The 16134-nt window shown below is 36.9% G+C and overlaps 1 protein-coding gene across 1 annotated transcript; it reads left to right on the top strand.

Moving 5' to 3' along the window:
- Nucleotides 1-11247: 11247 nt before the first annotated feature.
- On the top strand, nucleotides 11248-14064 carry LOC104071866 (aftiphilin-like; the record flags this gene model as incomplete). Its single annotated transcript, XM_009586082.1, has 2 exons — nucleotides 11248-12999; nucleotides 13952-14064. Coding segments are annotated over exons 1-2 (1865 nt in total), but the record flags the coding sequence as incomplete, so codon positions are not given.
- Nucleotides 14065-16134: the final 2070 nt, after the last annotated feature.

Here is a 16134-nt window from a genome sequence, read left to right as displayed (position 1 = left end):
CAGCCGGCTTGAGGCGAGTGCCCCGCGTTTTTGCGGGGTTCGGTGGGGCCGCAGCTGGAAGAGAGGACTCAGTGGTGTGGTAGAAGAAGTTAAGCTCTCCTGCGTGTTTGGTTTTTCCTGATAAGCTTTCTTTTTTAAGGGGCGTAAAGCGTGTCAGTTGCCAAAGGCATCTGAAGATGACACGCTAAAGCAGAGTTATGATTTTATTTTATTTTTTGTAGAAGTAACACCATTCTACAATGGGACGAAATTGCTGAAATGCTTATTAGATCCTGACACTTCAGTTTGCTATTATAAGTGGCTACCTGATGAACCAAAATATTCTTTTTCCTTAGAGGAGACGATTCCAAACCAAGGGTTAAACCTTGGGATTCCTTCAAAGCGTTAGTAAGTTGGCTTCTTGATGGTGACAGCCCCTTCCTTCCAGCTTCAGCACGGAAATTGAAACCTTCAGAAGTTTGACACTCCTTTTAAAGCAAACCACTGTTTATAAGTGAAGGGGGTGCGTAGAAGAAGCATCGTTGACAAGAGCTGTGCTGTGTTGGTCGTATAAGTTTTGTTTTCATGCATGGTTTACAGTGTGATGTGCTTCATTAGAACTGATTTTTTCAGCTGTTGAGTTCATGGTAAAGTGAGTTTGATGGATGCTGGTTTTTAACTGGGCTAGTCCTTGGAGGATGAACAAAATTAAAAGTATTTCTTCCTTGTTTTATTCTCTGGACATACGAATTAGACTTGGAAAACCAATTAGCCTACTTTAAGCATAAAAATCTTAGGTTGTATTGTCGGTGCACAGAGAAGTTTGTATGCATGCTCATACAGCTAATCTGTAGGTAGCGGATCCTCTTCCTGAAGTTGGAGCTGTACCGCGAGGAATATAACATTAACTGGGAGAGCTGGGGGAAGAGGTGAAGTAACTGTGGCTACTGCGGGGTTGCTTGTTTGGTTTGGGATTTTGAAACATTCCTTTTCATATCGGTGAAAATAAATTTGAGGATATGAGAGTTTAAACTTAAAAATACAAATTAACTGTATAGTAAAGGGACTTCAGAAAAGCTAACGTGACTATGGTGTTTTCATTCCACATGATGTTTGCATAAAGTACACGTTGTATGACCTTCTAAGGTCATGTGAAAGTATGACCTCTTCTTTTTACTTCCTTAATTTGTTTATAAGTAAGCAGTTGAAGAATCTCAGCCTCAATAGATCAGTTCATGCTGTCTGATTATTTCATTTTATTTTTATTTTATTTTTTGCTCAGACCATGGTTTTGTTTAGCAAAGGATTTAATAGTCTATAAAATTCAGAGTTATACACAGTGGATCATATTCATGTTATATGTTTCTGTTGATGAAAGCAGCATGTGATCTTACATTTATACTTAAAAATTTCTTTAGTAACTTGCTAAGTTAATGCAAGCATTTTAACACCCTAATTACATAAAATAATATTCTGAAACTTTCAGTACTTTGAAAAGACTTGTCTTTCACAGTGGAAATAATAGAGCAGCTTAGATGGACTTCTGTCAACTCTTTGCCTTTTCCTCTTGAAATATTCATAGAGGTCTCCTTGCAGGTATGTAGTGGTATCAGTTGGAAACCCAGCAGTAAAGAAATTGATGCTGCATCTGTTTGTTTTCACTATACTCAGCGGCATAATCTTTCAGATACTCATTATCTTTTTCGACGAAGTGTTCATTCCTTTCTGTGCTATTGTACTGTTTGACAACTTAAACTACGTCTTTGTGAACGTTTCAGTGCAATGACGTGCTGACCCCTTCATGGGGATTCAAAATGCTCATAACTTTTCTGGATAGTCCTCTTAAGAGAAGTGTCTTAGATCCTACTCATTGCTAGGTTTCAGAAATTTTGTCTGTTAATTGTATTTTTCCTTTGTGCAGAAAACACAGTGTAAGCTGCTCCTATGCACACAAAAAACAGCCTTGAAATGTGCCTTGTTTGAAAACTGACAGTCTCATTTCCAGTAGACTTTCTTCCATGCTAATGTCTTTAGCAGTTAAAGTTTTGGATTGATACTGCAAGGAGTGTTTCTGTATTAGTACCAGTTGCAGGGTGATGTAATGAGTCTGCTTCTGTAAGGCAAATAATTTGGATTTTTCAAATCCAAGAGTTCTGTTTTGGAAGAACCACGAGGAAGGGCAAATTTTTGTCTTCACTTTAGTGCGTTTGAAAGTAGGTAGCAGGGGGAAGGAAATGTGAAACCTCAAGTTCATGTGTCTGTTGAAAAGTGATGGAAAATAGAATTTTTTTTTTTTTTTTTTTGAGTATTAGGTGTCCCTCCTGTATTGTGTTTTTAATATGAGATAATGTCTGTAGGTGGGGTAAATGATGACTAATGTAAGCCTGTTCTAGCTATGTGTGTTTAACTTGCTTCAGTCAGGTATTTTTTTTGCGGGGTTTTTTTTTCCCCCCCCTCACCTACTTGTTCTCTGCATGTTGAAGAAAATACTTGCAAAAGTTTGCAGTAATGGAAGGAAGACCTATGGTTGTTCTCCCCATGCAACTGTATTTCCTCTGCCAAGCTGTGGGAGAACCTTTCATGTAAGATTGCACCTCTGGGCAGTTGTAATCTGCTCTTTACTGTAGTCTGTATGAAGTTTGATGGAGAACATACTACTCTGTAAACAAATCTGAGAACAGTTGACCTTAGAAAATCTAGTTCTAATACTTTCTAATCCAGCATCTTTTTGTCTTAATTTAGAACAGGTTCCCAGCTAACTTGTTTGAGGGTAACATCAAGAAATAGATTTTCTCACTGAGTTGAACACTGTTTTAAAAGGAATTTAAGAAATGGTAAGAATGAAAACATCCCAGTTATATGTTACTTACGACATCTGTCTTTACACATTGTATGAATGTGTGCTGTACATTGGACACAAATACTGTGTTCCCACAGAGCCAGATTTTAAACCTGATTGACTTTCCCAGCCAGTTGTGTTTGCCTATACGAATTAAAAACATGCTTGTTCTTACAACATTTCCCCCCCTGTCTGTTTACAGATTTAGGTACAGACAGTGTCTTTATCTGCAGCTGTTGAAGCAAGTCAGTAGATTTTGAGTTGAAACATTAAATTTTTTTGCTTACAGTAACTTTATAAAAATAACCTGGTCTGTTGGTTTTTGGGAAGTGATGCTATTCTTGGTTAAAAAAGAGCTTCATGAACTAACACAACATTTAGATTCATATTTTTCAAATGTTCCTCTGATTCCACAGCTAAGACAAAATGAAATGGGGAGAAGTGAAACAGCACAACTACTGAAAGTACATGTTTGATTGCTTCTTTATGTAATCTACCAAGTAAGATTTAAAGGAAGATATCTATATCCCAGATCTGGGGGATAAATTTCACATTTGTGCCACCTAACTTAGTCTTCCTGTATTGTCAGTGATGAGAGGAAGAGAAGCACTGTCAAAGAGGTTTGAATCTTGTATAGGCTGAATTGTCTGAGGATGCCTGGTGTTTGCTGCCGGCCTGGGGAGGGCAGGAGGACAGGAAGAATGAGCTGCCTGAGATAAGTGCCTGAATCCCGATGGCAGTCTCCTGAGTTTTGTTACTTTAATGTTTGTTTTACATACAACACTTTCTAATAGGAGGTGTCTAGCATATTTGGTGTTTGTTGAAACCACGGTAATGTACAGTATTGATTAATTCCAAATGTTGGGTAATGAGAAATAAGGCTTAGATGCATTTGCCTTATTGGAACTGGAGAACATTGTTTTCCTCAACTCATATATGTCCAAGCAAAAAAAAGTGCTCTGAAACTCCTGCTTGGGTAATGGACCTTTTGGCTGTAACAGCATTAGATTCAAAATCAAAAACATTGATTTCTCAGAGGCTTTATGAAGTAAACATTTTCTTGCTGTATTTTGTTTGCTGGTAACTTATTCCAAAAATAAAAGTAAGCTTATTAAACCAATTTAAGAACATATTGACTTCAGCCTGGACAGTGACACTCTCTCTCTAGAGTGGATTTGGGTTGTAGAAATGCTGTTTTAACAGACAGGCTCTCCTTGTTTACAACAGCCCTTCTAGAAATAAGTTCTCAGGTGCAAAAAGTCTGTAAATCCATTTTCCATTGTTCATAAGCCAATGAGAAGGCAAAGTTATAACAGAACAGGACAGCTTTTCCTACTGGAAGCCAACATTTTGCTGTAATGAGAAGTCTAAATCTGGTCCTTACTGCGGTATTTTTGGTATCTGCTTGAGGAATTCCCTAGTAGTAGAAGAGTTAAATGTTCTTGGAAAGATCAGATGCTAGCAGCTAATGACTTGAATCCATCTCTTTGCCGTTGCAAGGCTTTTACTGTAGGGCATTTCAGTAACGTTGTCGTTTCTGTCATGGAGATCTTGATCATGCCATTTCTGATTATTTTGTTTTCTTTATGCTTTAAGTGATAGGTTGCTTAACTCAGCTTTGCTTTCAGAATAATCCACAGCTGAGAGGTTATCCATTGCTTTGCTAATGTTCGTCTTAAGTTAAAGGGAACATTCTGTTCTACAAGCAGTTTCTTCTTTTGAATTTACATGCCTCAAGTATTTCTTTAGAGTACTCTTTCTTTGTGGCCTCCCAGTTTTCTAGGTCTTAAGTTTTGCCTTAGAAAATACGCAGAGAAGGAACTATTTATACCTGCTTTTGTGTGTTGTAATTACCTTGTTCTCTTTGCTGCTATGTCTTTGTTAGACTGTTACTATTCTACAAAAAGGTAATGAACAAGGATGTGATCTGTGTATGAGGAAAGCAGATATTGTTCCCTAATTACTGCAAGCAAATAATAAGATACCCTGGTTTGATAGTAAATGTTTTAGAAACCTATTTAGTGACTTGAGATAAAAGAAGGGTATGCATTTTGTCTTTCCGAATCCTTGCTCCATCAAAACTTAAGTCAACCACTACTCTTATCTTTTCCAGCATTACTGATTTCTGTTTTCTTTCTTCTTTTGAAGAAAGAAATTTTAAATTAACCTGAGTTACATTCTTAAATTATTGTGGCCTTAGAAAAAAGGTTTAAACCAAGAGCTGCAGTAACAGAATTGAATCTTGCCGAATTAATCAGCAATTTTTTTTTTTTTTCCTTGAAGTAAAATGTTGGTATGTACTTGTAAGTATATTTGTGAATTACATTTATAGTATGACTTTAACAGTGGTCTTGTATTTATGATACTGAAATTTGTTTGTGAAATTCTGTCATAATGAATATCAAAGTATGAATATAAAGGAACAACGGAAACAAGAAGTTAACTAGTGTTTTCAGCTTTTTTAAAAAAAAAGTTAAAAGACTACAGAAAATGGCATCTGAAAGAGAACACAATTCTTTAATAGTTTTTTTTCTGGAAAATATTGGACAACTGCATGTGATAGAAATCCATCATCTGTCTAATATTAAACTATTGTGATCTGAAGAACTTGCTAACACTTGTCAACATAAATCTGTGATTGTGGCTAAAATAATCCAGTCTAAACATGAACACTTAAACTCTGTCAGATTCTTCACTTCAAGGTGTAAGGTCTGATGCCAGAAACCTGGGTTGTTGCATATTACAAATCATAGAAGTAGCTGCTTTGTTATGTGCAAGTAAAAACTGTTATAATTTCCTTCAAAGAAGAAGTCTTACTGTATAGTGTGCTGAAAAATTGGTGGTTTCCGTTTATTTAAAATTTGTGTGTTTCAAGAATGTCTAAATGAACAGATAAGTGCAAAAGTGCATGTTAGCTTCATAGCTGACTTTTAAATTTGGAAGTCAATTCCCTCAAAAATATGGGGAAGATCTGCATATCAGTCATAAATTTGTTTAGATTCTACTTTGAGTTAAATCACGTTTTGGGTTAATCACTTGAAATACCAGGTTTACAAAATTATATAGCCTAATGTCTTGACGAAGCACATGTCTGAGTTGGGTATAAAGTACTACAAAAGATGAAGCCACAGTTCCAACTCTTAGACCCTGTTTGAGATGCCAGACAAAGAAGGGATTAACTAAATGGATTAATGAACAAAGTCGTCATTCTGTCAAACCTGGGGGTTTTCACCATGTTAATGTTCCAGTGGATGATAACAAATCTGGTTCAATAGTTTATGGTTGGCAGGTGGAACACTTTTGAAAGTCAAGAAGAGACTTCATAATGAAATTCTTTCTGAAGAAAACTACATTAAGGCTAAAAATTCCCATGCTGTTTTTTATATTGCAAGGAGAATTGGGATTATGCCCTGTTTAAAAAAAATTATCGCTAATTAGTCAGTCAAGGGGAGGGGGAATACTGGTATGACTTTTCTTCCTTCTGTTACACTTTGAGTATGATACTGAGTTCTGTAAACAACAATTAAATTGTGTTAACGACCTTACACTCTTATATAATACAGATTCATACATTTTGGAGCTCTTTAACTTCAGCTTTTAAAATGCAGGTGTAACATCATCAGAAATAGCTGACATTTTTAAAAAAAATATACACAAGTCCATACAATTGATTATGCAGCTGGTTCTTATGGGTTAAACTGATTAAACATGTAGTAGACTATCAAACCTATGATCAGATTTTTAAATGCACAATTAATGTTCGTTGCAGATCCTGTTTTGGCAGCTGTTATTGAAACATATCTGGAGCAGAGTATTGTGCTCCTGGACTGCTGCTGTGTAAATGATCCCTGTGATGTTTTAAAAGTGCTTTGAAATGAAAAATTGAAGGAAGTTTCTTCTTCTCTATGGCATAAATTGAAGAGGAGAAAATTTTTAGATGGTCAGAGATCTTCCTGCATGTTTGATTGGGCTTTGGCAGTCTGCTTCATCCTCCCATGCAGCCTCTTCATGTTATCTTTGTCCTGTGCTTGTCCCTACCATTCTTGTTCCTTGCCTGCCTTTTTATATGTTAACTGGAAATAAAAGGAGTCTTGTAGGTAAATTCCCTTTGACTGTGATGCTTGCTGCTCTCACCTTATTCAGTTTGTTTTCTGAATGCTGTATCTTGGGTTTTTTTAGATCATCCTTGCCCCTAAGGATTTTTTCAACTCTATTATGATTTATTTTTAGCTGAGGTTAAGATAATAATACAGTAAATGGTCAACAAAAAATATGGGTAGAGTTATGATGAATAATATAAGAAAGTATGTCCAGTGCAGGTTAAGAATTTTTGTCAGCATTTCTTGCATGAGATCTTCTGATGTCAAGTGATGGAACAGTTACTAATACAGAGCTGAACATGATATTTCAAATAACTCAAGTGAAAAACAGCTTATATAAGCCTATAAATCTGAGAAGATTTAAAAATAAAACAAAACATGCATGCTTTTGGTGAAACATATAGATAAATTTTAATGGGAAAGTTCAGAAGTTTTTTTCAAGGCCTCTGATTCATAGTGTTAGGGTATGTCTTTGAGATACAGTAAAAAAAAAAAACAACTTTTTAGTTAGGCTGCGTTGTTTAGTCTGAGTCGTGATGACTGCAGTTTTGTTATTTAGTTTGTTTAAGTAATATTGGCTTATATAATGCATAAATTAGGAGGCTCATCAGCATCCTTCTGCATCTAATTCCTATCCATAAACATATGGTAATCTAGGTAGGCCATGGAGCTATAGATGCTTCTTAGCCAAGCAAAAGAGTTGCAGCTGATCAAAGTACTTTCCAAGATTTTAGAAAACTTTAGTCTGTAGGAGTGCAATGTGGATTTGTTTTATTACCGAACCAGCAAAACTATACTTTAATGTCGTTCTCTATGTACAGGGTTGTAAGTTTATATATTTGCCAGTTGAAAACAAATTTGAGGTTGCTTTCGTCTTCAGCCTTTTCCTCCCCTTCTCATGACTTCTCATCAGTAAAAATAAGGTTTCTGGGAGAAGGGAGGCTGCTCTTGAATATAATTGAATATAATTGCTTGCATAACTTGATTATTCTAAAACTGTTTCAAAAGAAGAAAAATCTGATCTGTATCCATTTGGAGTTATTTTATGTATAGTATGATACTTTTGTGTTAAACTTGGTCTTTATTACTCATACTGTATGGAAAGCTTCACGACTGGGTCTTGTGGACTTCAGAAATACTGGTTTCAAAGTCAAAAGTGTTAACTTCCTAGGTTTAACTTGTGTCAGCACACAAGCATTTGACTTTCTTAAGCATGTAATGTTTTATAGACTACCTGTTTGAGAGTAATTGAAATATTTAGGGATTTTAATTGTGTTTCTGCTTCGAGTTTCTGTGGGTTTAGTTATATGGCTTTTTCTTTCCAATGTAAATCAACATGCTGTGGAACTGTCATTTTCTGTTTTAAAATCTTTTCTTTCTAAAAGGCTTTAGAGATGTGTTTTAGAGGGCTTGTACATCTCTGCCTAATAAAAAACAAAACATCTAATCATGTGATAAAATTACTGTTGAGGTTGCAATGGCTTCAATCATAGTACTTGGTTTTGGAGCTGCTTATCCCACTCTCCGTTATTATTCCCCTAAAGCCAATCAGGGGTGTTTTTTGTAGGACTTATGTTTTCACCTTCCTTCTTTCCAGCCATTTCATTGTTTCTGTTCAAGCTCCTTTTACTTCTGGGATGATGAAGGTTTTTATCTAGTCAGTGCTGTCCCTGAAATAGTGTTGAGGGTTTTTTGTTTGTTTCAAGAACTAGTTTCTTGTCTTTTCAGTCTCTTCAGCTTTTGTCACAATGGGGTAAAGTGATAAATACCATGTCAACAGAATTTTCCAAATAGGTGTAACAATTCTTTTTAAATTTCGGGAGGCTTAATAATAAATTTATGCTATTGTCTACTGAGATTCAACTGGAGACTCATGAACTCAAATTTACTTACAAAGGATGATTTGTTATAACAAAATAAACCCACTCCTTTTTCATTTAAAAAAAAAAGAAACGAAGTAATCCTTTCTTTTTTCCAGGAAATGGGGGGGGGGGAGTGAGTCCCATCCCAATTGATGCAGTTTTCTCTGTCCTTTCTCCTAAATGTCAGTGTGTTACTAAAGAGCTACTGATTCATGAATTCCAGACACAATGCCATTCACTGTTGAACTAACTCCTCTCTAGCTTTAAATAGTGCTATCCCCAAGATAAGGTACCTTGAGATGAACACAGCTGATATATATACCAATATCTACCTAACTGGTCTTTTTTTTTTTTTTTTTCCTACAAAAGAACAACCAGCACTTCCACCTACCAAAGCATATCTTTACGTATAGCATATGGATCTTTCTCTGCAGTAAAACATTGAGAAAGCAATTGTAGTCTGGATATAGTGGGTGTTTAATCTTAGTGTTGATGGTTGACCACAGTAGATCTTGGAAATTTGGTTATAAAGAAGGAGTGGCTGCTCTGATAGTTACAAAGAAGAAATGCTGATACCGTATTTACTAGATTGAAAATCCAGAAGCTTGGAAGGTGAACAGGTTGGGGTAATCTCAGTGGGAACTCGAAGTCACACTCTGCAGACATCTTGGAAAGGATCTTTATGTTCATGTACGACATTAAACAGCAATTGCTAGACCTTGATGTAAAAGGGAGAGTGCTCTTGAGAGATGAGGCCTCCGAGATAAGAGAGTGAAGCTCTTCTCTCAAATAGCTTGTTAAGCAGCTGGTGCTGAGTAAGCCTCTGTGGGAGCTTGTTGACAACTTACTCTTTATTCTAAACAAAATTCCTTTGCAGTCATCTTCAGTTTGCATGTGATGTTACAAATTACTTCATGGTTTCATCTGATAAGCATGATGTTCTTTTCTTTTATAACTGCAAAATACCTTTTTAAAAAAAAAAATGTAGGTATGTTAGTCACCTTAAAGATGCCAGATTTTCCTGGCAAGTACCAAGAGTTGTTTGGCTCAAGTGCTGTGGTATGTTGTGCTTGCAAACTGCGGAGCTTCATTTGTTGTTGTTATACTCTTTGTGTGCTGCTGTTTAGGTACATGTACAAAGTCGTTTGTTAAAGATGTTGGAGTTAAGGATCGTGTTTTATCTGTGTTTCAGAACTAGTATTGTAAAGTCTGCACATATACTGGTGGTTAGAAATTCAAATATTTGCTAATATGTATAGGTTGTTTACACTCTTTTTGTGTAGATAATGCTTACTGTGTTGTTACAATTTATTCATGACAAGTGTCATTTGAAATAGAAAGAGCTTGGTCGTAGCTCTCCCTTTAAGGGCTCTAAGGTATGAACTGGTTAAGTGATGTGTACAATTATGAATCTATAAATAGTAGTAGTTACCGCTTCATTAATTACACACAATATTGAAAAAAAATCAAGATCACTCTTTAGGGAAGAAAATTTTCTATCCATACCTTGCTTGTTACTTTAATGGTTTGCAATGTTAAGATAGAGTTCTTAATCTGTTTCTATCTAGACCATGGGAATACTTTCTTCTTTTTGTTCCCCTCTGATTTAGTGATTTGCATTTAAATATTTTATGGATAATCTTGCTCCCTTCTGCTTTTGAGAATAAGGTTTGATGGAGAAGTTTGTTTTGCTCTAGGCTTTGCTGGTGCTTGTAATGGCATTTCCCAACTGCTGGCAGCAGCTGTTGTGGAGACAGCGCTTTGGCTTGCAGTTATGAAATCCAAAGAACGGGGAGACCTAACAGAAACCCATGAATTGATAGAAAGGAACTTAAACAGTAGAGCAGCAGATCATAGCTAGTGATTATAACAGCAGTTCCTTCCTCCACTTCTTCACTATTTCAAAGCTTAAGGAAGCATTTTTTAGAGTCTTCGGAGCTGCTGTCTGAAGGTGCCGTAAGTACATGACTGTTGAGGCATAATCCATCAAGTGGCTTAATTTCTGTTGGACAGTCAGCTGAGCATGCTAATGAGTGTGGGAAAAGATGGACCAGGGTCATTGGCTGTTTTAGGAGTTGCTGGTGATGGGAGGTAGAGCCCTGATGGGTTAAAACTCAGATTAGTTGTGTTGGTGTGTTGCACAACAGCTCAAGACAAACATGATTCGTGTTCTGGCATTTCAGCACTGTCTGCTGAGAGTATGATCATGTAGTAGTTTACAAGAGACTTGAACTGTCCTCAGTAGATTCTTTGTGACTTCTAAAACAAAAGAATTGGTTAGAAAATGGGTTTGGGGAATGTTCCTTTCTCATATCTAATATGGACACTGACCTATACGCACACTTTTAAAATAAAATGTGAAACAGTAAAAATAAAAAATAGGAGATGACAAAAGCTAGCCAAATTCTAATATACTTTTTTTTTCCCCTATTACAGAAATACATTAACTTTGAAGTGGAACTAAACAATGGAACCAGATATTATTCGAATGTACTCCTCATCCCCTCCACCACTAGACAATGGAGCCAATGATGATGAAGATGATGAATTTGGAGAATTTGGAGGATTTTCTGGTGTAAGCACTGCTGGTGTAGCTTTTGCTGATTTTGATACACCGGACTACAGTCATCCAAAGGAGGAGTTTATACCCACAAATCATTTCATCCCACTTCGTGATTATTCTGACAATGTAGCTAGCATTGCAACTTTCACATCTGTTAAAAATGTTAAAGATAAAGACTGCATTGCAGAGCTTCCTACTCTTACTAAGGAACTCTCTGATATGTCAGCTTCTAGTACCAGCAAAGAAAAATCTAAGTTTAGAACTTCAGGTACTGCTTTAGAAGATGTAAACAAAAGAGGGGAACAAAGAGACAACACAGGGAAATCGGAGGGTTTTTCTTCTCATGTCGTTAGAACTGGTATAGCAGTTGAGAGCCAGGATGAGCAAATAGATGCTTGTAATGGTGAGAAACTTCCATGTCTAGAGATTCTAACAAACGGATTTGCAGCACCGGATCCTGTAAATCCTCAGGGAACAGAAGATCTAGACAGTGTCAGTGACTCAAAGGGACTGAAAACTGTTAGCACCCATAGTACTGAGAAAAATTTGAACTCAATGCCTAGCTCAGGTGAAGACTTTGCAGATTTTGCTACATTCTCAAACAAAAAGCCAATCTGTTTAGAGGGAACAGGACCTACAATACACAGTGTTCTTAATGAAAGGGACTCTCTGAGCATTCAGGAGAACAACAGAATAAACAGAGTAACTTTTATTGAAGAAGAGGTTTGCATTTCAGAAATTAGTTGTGAACAGGGTCCCTCAGCACTGGAAGATACTGATTTTGCAATTTCTAGTACGTCTCGAACAACTGGAAGTTCAATATGCACTACTGAAAATGGAGAACACAGTGGGAGGAGAAGACAACATGGCACAGAGAATGGCAAAGATTTTACTAGGCCTGATGACTCTTCGGGAACAGAGGACATCAAGGTTGGTAAGATCCAAAGCCTAAGCAGTGATCTTGCAGGAGAAAAATTGGGTCATTCTGCAGATCTTAAGAATGGTGGAAGCAGTACTGAAGTTGTAGCATGCAGTGACACACATGATGATGATTTTGGTGATTTTGGTTCAGTCAGCAGTGCATCTCCCACCTTCATTAATGCTCAAGAATCGATAAATGCTCTAGATTTAGAAGGAACTTCCGAAAAGCGCACATATATTAGCGAACCTAATGATGAATTTGGTGAATTCAGGGACACAAGTACTGTTTCTCAGCAGCCAGCAAGGTTGGATCAAGCTGAACTAGATCAGACTGCTGACACTTTAGAATGTGATACTACCAGTAAAACTTCTGGCTTAGACTTCCAGCATACTACTGAGGCAGAAAATGGTGATGATAGTGAATTCGGAGACTTTGATTCAGTGCCAAAATCTCAAGATGAGAGTGTTGCTTTTCAGGACTTTTCAGCAGGTTGTAACCAGGCTACAGATTGGAATGCTTTTGAAGATGAACAAAGAGACAGCTGTTCTTGGGCTGCCTTTGGAGATGAGCAAGCTGGTGAATCTCATCACAGAAAAGAGACATGGCAGTCACATAGGACAGATGCATCTGACAGGATTGACGGTCCAGTATTACACAAGACTGACAGTTTTGCTTTAGCATCTTTCCAAGGAACTACCAGTAAGCAATCTCAAGAGCCAGCACCTTCAGTTCAGGTAAGGGTGTTTTGATTTTGTTCAGTCTTGTTCTGCTCTTGTGCATACAGCTCTTCCTCGTTCCTGCTCCTGCATACAACAAATCTTTGGATAGTCCTTGTTTGTCTTGTGGCAGAGATTTAATTTTGTGAGTGAGACAGGCTGGTATGAAATTGTGTGCTGTGTTTGCATCTTACATCTTTTGCACTGTTACTTCCTGCAGAAAAATGAGCGAGGTATGCTGAAACTTGTATGCATTTGTTTTGACGATTATATGAGGTCCTTTACATAAACTGATCAAAGGAATAAGCCATCATAAACGTTTCAGAGCCTGTGATAGTTCTTCCTTTGCTTCATAGTTTACTGCCTTTTGGGGGGGCACTGTGATGTTGTCCTTTCATAAAACAGCGGTGTGACTGGAAACTGAGATTACTGGTTCCCAAAATTTTTCATCACCATTCTCCATCATGTTTTCAAAATCTGTTTTAAAATGATGACTCGATTTGTAAATGGCTGCACTCATTTGCTTAGAGCAGAGAGCATGATAAAATATGACCTATGGAGTTCTGTCCCTGGTATTCCAACTCCTGGGAAGTTAACCATTTAAAAGTTATTTAAAAATAAGTCTCTGTTATACATTAATTGTGGGAAGCTCCACATTATAGCAACATCACAAAAATAGGACTGATGATTTCTTAAAGCTGCTGCTATAGCTAATTAGGAGTTTTGGGGAGGGTGAAGTAGATAGGTTTATTTCTTACGCCCACCCCCTAGCGTTTCTACCTTAGTTGCTAAGTATGTATTAATTCCTAATTAATTCCTTACTAAGTCTTTTCACCAATCATCTTTGAGATCTGTGCCTGTTTATACATAGATAATTTTTTAATATTACTTTTACAAAATTTAGAGCAACAATTTGAGTTTAAAATTCTTTTCAGTGCGTCTTTTTAATCATGTTATCCCATGTGAGTAGTTCAGAGTATGCTCTGTCTTTTTGGAACGTGCAGCAACACCAGCAATAAAGGGTATTAGCGGTAGTATGTGTCTAAAAGGTTTAGATCTTCTCCAGCAGTCAAAGGAAATGAGGTAAGTCTTTTCCTGCAGGACCTTGCATGGGCTTGGTGACAGCCCTGCGTCTTTCTGTTTCCTATCAGTGACAGGTGAAATGGCTTTTCAGAAGAAAGTTGTGCCAGCTGGAGCTTTGCAAGCATCAGCAAATGGAATGGAGCTTTTGGGGCTTAGCTCTGATTTCTTGTCACGTTAAAAGGTGTGAGCCTCAGCTCCTGACACATTCTTCTTGCTGTTTTGTGCAATGACTAACACACCAAATTTCAAAGTGGCTTCATGAGCCAAAAAAAGACTCGCAAGTGAACCTGCAAGTGGGTTTTTGTGCCTGTGTAAAACCTTGCTCATCATCACCTGAATGTGTGGGGTCCATTTCTCCAGTTGAAAGCACAAATCTATTGTTACCTATTCTGTTGGTCATTCACCCATAAAATTAGAGAGTACTACAGTCATTAGTGCAATTAATCTAAATTGTTCCTGTTGCCACTTGAAAGACTGTCCAGAATCTGACAGAGAAATGGGGTGGGGGAGATGTTTCCAGTAAATCATCCATTTTTCTAGTTAATCATGCTATTAAGGGATAGTCTGAAGGTTTCGAACATTTATTTTTACTTATAATTTTCCAAAATTTTATGATGGGGTTTCAGTAGAAAAAACTTCTGAATGTAGATGTTATGAAAGCGGAACCTTTAGAGGTTCTGTAATTTTTCTTTTTCCCCTCCCCAAGTCTGCCTTAACAAAAGATAAAAACCAAGTTACAATGGAAGTTCTTCGGTGATCTGTTACGAAGTTTGGTTAGATTGTAAAGCAAGTTTTAAGACTGAAATACTTTTTTCATTCCTTCTTTTTATACTACAGCCCGTTGTGACTGTTTGGATATAAAGTGATGTTCTGCCTCCCCTGCCAGTGAGGAAGTACAACCCAAAGAATGTTTTACACAAATAAGCTGTAGAGGAAGTTGGGCTGGATATGTTTTCTCTGTTGCAATAATTTCCTTAGCCTTGCAATGACTGTTAGTTAGTTGCTACATTTTTTTTTTCCAGTTAACTCTTAAAACAATAGCTACATGTTTTCAAAACTTACTTTGTATTCTGTAAATGCTTTAAGTTTTGGAAGGGTCTATTGAAACCTTTTGTATTAAAAAAAATGCTTTGTTTTAATCTTAAGTAGTAATTCTGCTTTTAATCCATTGAGCCACAGTTTAGTAAGTTACAGTTAGAAACATTGAGATTAGTTGAGTCAACATGAGCCAGCAGACTGTCCCAGTACTTCGAGTGCAGAAGTAAAATTAGTAAAATTTAGTAAATCTTAGTAAAATTAGACTCCGATTTTGATTTGCTTCCTTACTTTCACTTAAGAGGATGTCACTCAGGTCAAACCACAAAATACAGCATTTTAAAGTATTTGCTGATCTTCTGTTTCCCGTGTATTAAAGTTGAGTTCTGGAACTGTTTGAGGCAAAAGCAGAAACACTTGCACGCAAAATAAAGCTAGGGAGAGGTAAGTGAACAAAGTTTATTATTACCCTGACCAAAGAAGGATGGGGAGGAGTAGATCACTTGCATCAATGTATTGCTGGCAGATCTAAAAAGCACTTGCTGTAGTAACTTAAAGAGAGCAGGCTGTGCAAGGGAGAAATACTGCATGTGTTAGACACTTGAGATAAATGTGAAAATCGAGACCTTGGCTTGGGCTAAAGATAGACTGGGATCATTTACAAGATACTGTACATGCTTGATCTTTAATATTGAGGCTAGGAGAGCCACTGTAATGTGGTAGTGAAATAGTTTTGAATGGTGCATAAACAGAAAGACCTTAATGTAATTCTTTGCTTTTCAGTTTTCTGCTTTTATATACTTAGTCAGCAGCATTACTGTTTAAATGTGGAAATGATGTATACAGTAATTTTCATCCATCCAGAATGCAGTATGAAAGGAAAGTTATTTACCAGTAGCTCAAGCTCCCTTGCCAATAGTTTCTGCATATTTTCCTTTCTGTTTCCTTAGTTTGTATGTTCTGGATGCGGAGGGAGCAGCAAAATTTTGTGCTTACTGCATGTGGTATTGATCGTAAGGTATATGTCAAGCAAAG

The sequence above is a fragment of the Fulmarus glacialis genome, unplaced genomic scaffold (genome assembly GCF_000690835.1).
Source record: "Fulmarus glacialis isolate BGI_N327 unplaced genomic scaffold, ASM69083v1 scaffold17450, whole genome shotgun sequence".
Lineage (NCBI taxonomy): Eukaryota > Metazoa > Chordata > Aves > Procellariiformes > Procellariidae > Fulmarus > Fulmarus glacialis.
The sequence above is the reverse complement of the archived record's forward strand: the minus strand, read 5'-3'. Positions and strand labels throughout refer to the sequence as shown.